Source organism: Brassica oleracea, chromosome C3, assembly GCF_000695525.1.
Source record: "Brassica oleracea var. oleracea cultivar TO1000 chromosome C3, BOL, whole genome shotgun sequence".
Lineage (NCBI taxonomy): Eukaryota > Viridiplantae > Streptophyta > Magnoliopsida > Brassicales > Brassicaceae > Brassica > Brassica oleracea.
Window position 1 is genome coordinate 46221832 of NC_027750.1, and position 6308 is coordinate 46228139.

The window sequence follows — 6308 nt, forward strand, 5'->3', positions numbered from 1 at the left end:
ATCTGGGTCCCTGAAAATACCAAATTCGTCTGGAGTTAGATATTGGTTATCAGATTTATCTTTTTCACTTACAGTGGTTTTTGGTGTTGGACGGCTGTCGATCGATGTTGTATAGTTGATGTCGATCGATGTTGAAGGATTGATGTCGATCGACGGAGGAATAGCTCTGTCGATCGGATGGCTGAAATGTGTTCTTCCCCAAGCAGTTTCTGCTCGTTTCTGATCTGTTTTATCGCATCTTTGCATGTTGAGAAGTTCCTTATAAGTGAAACCCTCATGAAGTTCATCAGCTCCTTGATCATGGTATGTTGTCTCTACTGTGTAGCTCTCGTGATGGCGATCATCTGCCCAACTTCCAATTGAGTAATCTCCGTCTCGGGTAGCGTCGACGTTAGTGTCGATCGATGGGTAGTAGGCGATGTCGGTCGATGCTCGAAGGTGGCTTGGTTGGTGAGGTTGAGTGTCGATCGATGTTGACTTCTTTTTCCAAGAGGAATGATGGAGAAGTCTATCTTCCTCGTCAAGAATTGCTCTTTGTTCAATGGCTCGTTGTTCCTCATAATCTTCATCATACTCCTCTATATGCATGTTGTGTGCTGCCATAGTGGGATTGTAGTAATCGTTTTCCCATTCCTCGGGACTACTATAGACCGATTCTTCTATGTCTCCGTCGGTCGATTTGTGCTGGTCACTGTCAATAGATGTTGCAGTGTGAGTTTCGATCGACGCCGAGTATTCTGTCTCGTACTCAGCTCCACATTGGAATGCTGCAATGACTCCTGGATCATTGATTCTTCTGGAGGTCGTATGTGGCTTCTTGCTGGAATAGGGTTGTAGTGGACATGAGATCTATGAGCGTTAGACACAACTGGTTGGTTTGCAAGTTGCACAATGCTTCCACTGTTGACAAGAAGGTTCTCCCACGTAAAAGAGAAGATTTCTAGTTCAACTTGATGTCCAGGACATGGAAATCTACTGGAACTAGGGCATTACCAATCTGCACCTCTAGTTCTCTCACAATTCCTCATGAGTTCCTCTGAGAACAATCCACAAAAGTGAACAATTCCTTGGAAGGTTCCACCTGGAGAACCATATGGTCTGCCATAATCTTAGGTAGGATGCTGACTGATGCTCCTGTGTCGCACAAGGCATGTGGAAATTCAATTCCCTTCACCGTGCATGGTACTGCAGATTGCCCTGGATCACTCTTCTTCTTCAATGTAACCCTCTTCCTCATCTGCTCTCTAGCTTCACAAAACATTCTCCTAATGTCTTCTTTTGTCTCTCTACTTTCTCTGAAGAACATACACAATATGTGGGTATAATAAACCTTTTAACATAAAAGAAAAGTACAAATTAAAAAAATGAAAATCTTTTCATAACCTAAACTTAAATACATATCAAAATAAAAACATATAAATATATTAAATTATTAGTTACAACATATGTTCAATAATTTATAGAAAATATTATAAAATTTAGTAGTAAAAAGTAATAAATAACATTAAAATAGGCGTAAACTTGTTAACATTTTATAAATGATAACAATTCTTATAAAACAATTTATGCTAGCAAAAGAGAGTATTATTTAAAAAAAAAAAAAAAAAAAAAAAAGAGAGTTAGTAAACTATCGCATAAAGATATAGTAGCTTAACGCAAAATAGATAGTGAAGCCAATGTTAAAAGGAAAATAGATAGTGAAATGGTATAATTATGGTAATTTACAAATGAAATAAAAGTGAAAACAAATCCTATGATTTTAATTAAAAATGATTATTTTCTAATTATATAATAATTATTTTAATTAAAAATAATTATTTTTTATTTATATAATAGTTATTTTTAAAAAATACTATTAAAAAAATATATTTATAATTAAAATTATACAAATATTTATTGTTTTTTATATATTTTACAAAAAACGTTTTTTTTTTCAAATTTTTTTTTTTTTTTTTAATTTGCGGGTTGGCGGGTACCCGCGATTCAAATTCGGCTGACCCGCACCCGCCCCGCTCAAAATAATCTCGACCCGCACCCGCACCCGCGATTTAAAAATTTCAAATGGTTCGACCCGCACCCGCCCCGCGGCGGGTCAAACGGGGCGGGACCCGCGGGCAATGATTAAAATTTCCAGCTCTACGTATGAAGAAATGATAGATGTCGCAGAAAAGGACCCCGAGAACTATGGTAAATACAAGGTCAAAACCTTTTAAAACCCATGGCCGTAAGAATTTCTCCAAGAAAGTCTCTGGAATCTCAAGTTCTTTTCAATTAAAAAAAAAAGGGAATCTTCAATTTAGGAAAATTATTAAACCCTATTTTTGGTAAGAGCGAGTCTAAACTTTGCCAGCTAACTCCCTCAAGGACAAGGAAAAATGTCTCCCTTTCTTTTTGAACCCTCAAAAAAAATGACCAAAGTTTTGAACAATAAACACAATCCAACAAACAAAACATTCATAGGCGAAGAGACATCACCACGCATCATATTTGTGATCAGATTCTTCATAAAGAACAAAGCAACAGCAGCTATTTTTCTTTTCCTTAACCCATGACTGCTGTTCAATTTCTCTGCCTCCTCCTATGTTTGTCCTTCACCCCTTCTCTGCAACACGTCAGCGAGTCTGAGCCGCTCATGCGGTTCAAAGGCTCAGTGAATATAACCAAGGGGGACCTGAATTCATGGAGAACAGGAACCGATCCTTGCAATGGCAAATGGTTTGGTATCTACTGCCAAAAAGGTCAAACAGTCTCCGGTATTCACGTCACGAAGCTGGGTCTCTCCGGGATCATCCATATCGAGGATCTAAATGATCTCCCAAACCTAAGAACAGTCAGGCTCGACAATAACCTTCTTTCAGGCCCACTCCCTCCTTTCTTCAAGCTTCATGGCCTGAGATCCCTCTTGCTATCAAACAACAGCTTCTCTGAAGAGATCGCTGATGATTTCTTCAAGGATATGCAACAGCTCAAGCGGGTGTTTTTAGATAACAACCGTTTCACTGGGAAAATTCCTGCATCCGTGATGCAACTCGCGGGCCTTGAGGAGCTTCACTTGCAAGGCAACCAGTTCTCTGGTGAGATACCTTTGCTTACAGATGGGAACATGGTTTTGAAATCTCTCGACCTCTCCAATAATAACCTGGAGGGAGAGATCCCGAAGAGCATTGCAGAAAGAAAGAATCTACAGATGAACTTCCAAGGGAACCAGAAGCTTTGTGGACAGCCGCTGAATATCAAATGTGATGATCAACCATCATCACCAGGGAGAGACCCAAACGAGGTCACGGGGAAAGCCGTCTTTATGGTCATACTTTTTCTTTTGATATTCTTGATCTTGGTGGCAATTATAACAAGATGGAAGAAGAAGAGGCAGTCCGAGTTCCGGATGCTCGGCAAGGACCATCTAAATGACCGTGAAAGCGTGGAAGTCCGTTTGCCAGAGTCGATAAAGAAGCCTGCTGAGTCAACCAAGAAGCGGAGTAACGCCGACGGTTCCTCTAAGAAAGGTTCAAATCATCATGGGAAAGGTGGTCCTGGAGGAGGCGGCATGGGAGACATTATAATGGTGAACAGCGAGAAAGGCGCCTTTGGTTTACCTGATCTCATGAAGGCTGCAGCCGAAGTGCTGGGAAATGGTAGTCTTGGATCGGCTTATAAGGCCGTAATGGCTAACGGATTATCTGTGGTTGTAAAGAGGATTAGGGATATGAACAAGCTCACACGTGACGCATTTGATGTCGAGCTACAACGGTTTGGGAAACTACGACATCCTAACGTTCTTACCCCTTTAGCTTATCACTATCGTCGCGAAGAAAAGCTTGTCGTCTCCGAGTACATGCCTAAAAGCAGTCTACTCTACGTTTTGCACGGTACACATGCATGGCTTAGTCTCATGTTCCGCAGACTTTGCCCACAAATTGTTATCCCTACTCACAACAAATTTCGAATGTCTTTTCTTTTTATTAATAATTTCAGGAGATCGAGGGATTTATCATTCCGAGCTAACTTGGCCAACAAGGTTGAAGATCATACAAGGGGTCGCACGTGGGATGCAGTTCCTGCACGAAGAGTTTGCGTCCTACGACCTTCCACATGGAAATCTTAAATCCAGTAACGTTCTACTAAGTGAAACCTATGAGCCATTAATCAGTGATTACGCATTCCTCCCGTTTCTTCAGCCTAACAACGCCTCGCAGGCTTTATTCGCTTTTAAATCCCCAGAGTTCTCTCAAAACCAGCAAGTTTCACCAAAATCAGACGTCTTTTGCCTCGGTATTATCCTTCTTGAGGTCATGACGGGGAAATTTCCTTCGCAGTACCTAAACAATGGTAAAGGCGGGACGGATATCGTTGAATGGGTGCAATCTTCAGTTGAGCAGCATAAAGAAGAAGAACTTATTGATCCAGAGATAGCAAGTAATACTGATTCGTTGCAACTAATGGTGGAATTGCTGCGGATCGGGGCTGCTTGTATTGCAAGTAATCCAGATGACAGAGAAAACATGAAGGAAACTGTTACAAGGATAGAACGAATAACGATTTGACAAGGTCTTAAGAGGAAGCCTTCGGAATCTGTAGATAAACAAACATAACAGGAAATGAGTGTTACATAAATAGGAGTGAAGATACTAACTGGTAACCGACAAAAATCATATTTCCGTGTTCATTAGGAAGAGACGAAGATAAAACCATATTTTTCTTCTTTTTTTTTTGTTTCATAGATTTTCTCTTTTTTTTTTTGTTTCTTCTTTTTATTTTCATTTCCCATTTTACTTTTCTCAAAAGACTGTAAAATATGTCTCATAATATAAGATGCTAATAGATTTTGAATGTTATGACTAAAATCACAAATATTAAAAAACTCATCTCATGTATCATTAAGAATAATTTATCAAATAATAAAAAGGGACTAGTAAAAAACATCAAAATGTAATCGTTAATTTTTTTTTGGTTTTTTGCAAAATTGACTCAAAACTCAAAGTCAAACCTAAAACTAACCCATGTTTTTGTGGATTTTTTTTTGTCCTATTCACCCCACAAGTTCATATAATTCACGAAAATACCATCAAATTATTTTTTTTTCCGAAAATGATATTTTTACTCTCTCACCCTCATCATCTTCAAGTAATTACAAGATTGTCATTGTCATCAATACCCCAACCACCATAAACAACCAATTTGAAGCTCTTAATGCACCTAAAATCGATTTACACTCTCTCTTTCTCACTTGTTATGGGTTGGAGAAGACTCTGTGTGCTAAGGAAGTCATCTCACTAGTTTAAGGTATGAAATTGAAATTTTTTCCAGATCTGTTCGTGTAGAAGACTTACCCGTAAGTAGTCTGGCTGTAGAAGACTTACGGGTAAGTCTACTTGTCAAACAGAAGACTTACTTTTAAGTCGTCATCTTTGTTTGTTAAAAAAAATCTAGAGAATACCCTAGACGACTTACTGATAAGTCGTCTAGGATAAACGGGTTAGTTTTGCATTTGACCGAATTGTGTCAGATATTTGACTTTTCCTGGACGTCTCCGGGAAAACAAAAATTGCAATATTTTATTAAAGTTGGACGACTAATCTGTAAGTCGTCTCAGGTTACTTTTGCAATTGGAAAATAAAACTTAAATATTTAATTTTTCCCAGACGACTTACGCGGAAGTCGTCAAGTAAGACGACTTACTTGAAAGTCGTCCAGGATAAGCAAAGTCATCCAGATTTATTTCCTATATTATGGTCAAACCTTGCTTATCTCAGACGACTTACTCGTACGTTGTCTGCTTGGACGACTTTCAAGTAAGTCGTCTGGGTAAAGTTAAATATTTAAGTTTCTTTTTCGAATAGCAAACTAACCTGAGAAGACTTACAAATAAGTCGTCAAGCTTTAATAAAATATTGAAAATTTTGTTTTCCCGGAGACGACTTACTGGTAAGTCGTCCAGAAAAAGTCAAATATCTGACACAATTCGGTCAAATGCAAAACTAACCCGTTTATCAGTAAGTCGCCTAGGTTTTTTTTTTAACAAACAAAGTAAGTCGTCTTATTTAAAATTCAATTGCAAAAATGACTTGTTTTGACGACTTACTGGTAAGTCTTCCAGACGACTTACTGGTATGTCGTCTGCGTCAATGTTTAGTAAACTTTTATTTTCTCTATGTTTACTAATGTGTTTTACTTTGAATTTTTGTAGATGATGCGTCAGTTACATGCAGTGTATGGAGAATGGTTGTTGAAAGATTGCCGTTGAGATTTTGTGGTTGATAATGTCAAAATAGCGAGAATCATTTTTTTGGGGGAAGGTTCGACACATG

General features: G+C 38.5%; 1 protein-coding gene across 1 annotated transcript; it reads left to right on the forward strand.

Moving 5' to 3' along the window:
- Window positions 1–2408: 2408 nt before the first annotated feature.
- LOC106333586 (pollen receptor-like kinase 3) lies at window positions 2409–4637 on the forward strand. Its single transcript, XM_013772017.1, has 2 exons — window positions 2409–3869; window positions 3976–4637. The coding sequence occupies exons 1-2, from the start codon at window positions 2549–2551 to the stop codon at window positions 4542–4544; spliced, it is 1890 nt and encodes a 629-aa protein (XP_013627471.1). The 5' UTR covers window positions 2409–2548; the 3' UTR covers window positions 4545–4637.
- Window positions 4638–6308: the final 1671 nt, after the last annotated feature.

Coding starts and splice junctions, on each gene's coding strand:
- LOC106333586 (XM_013772017.1), top strand. CDS start 2,549: ATGACTGCTGTTCAATTTCTCTGCCTCCTCCTATGTTTGTCCTTCACC. Junction 3,870..3,975: donor TCTACTCTACGTTTTGCACG/GTACACATGCAT, acceptor TAATAATTTCAG/GAGATCGAGGGATTTATCAT.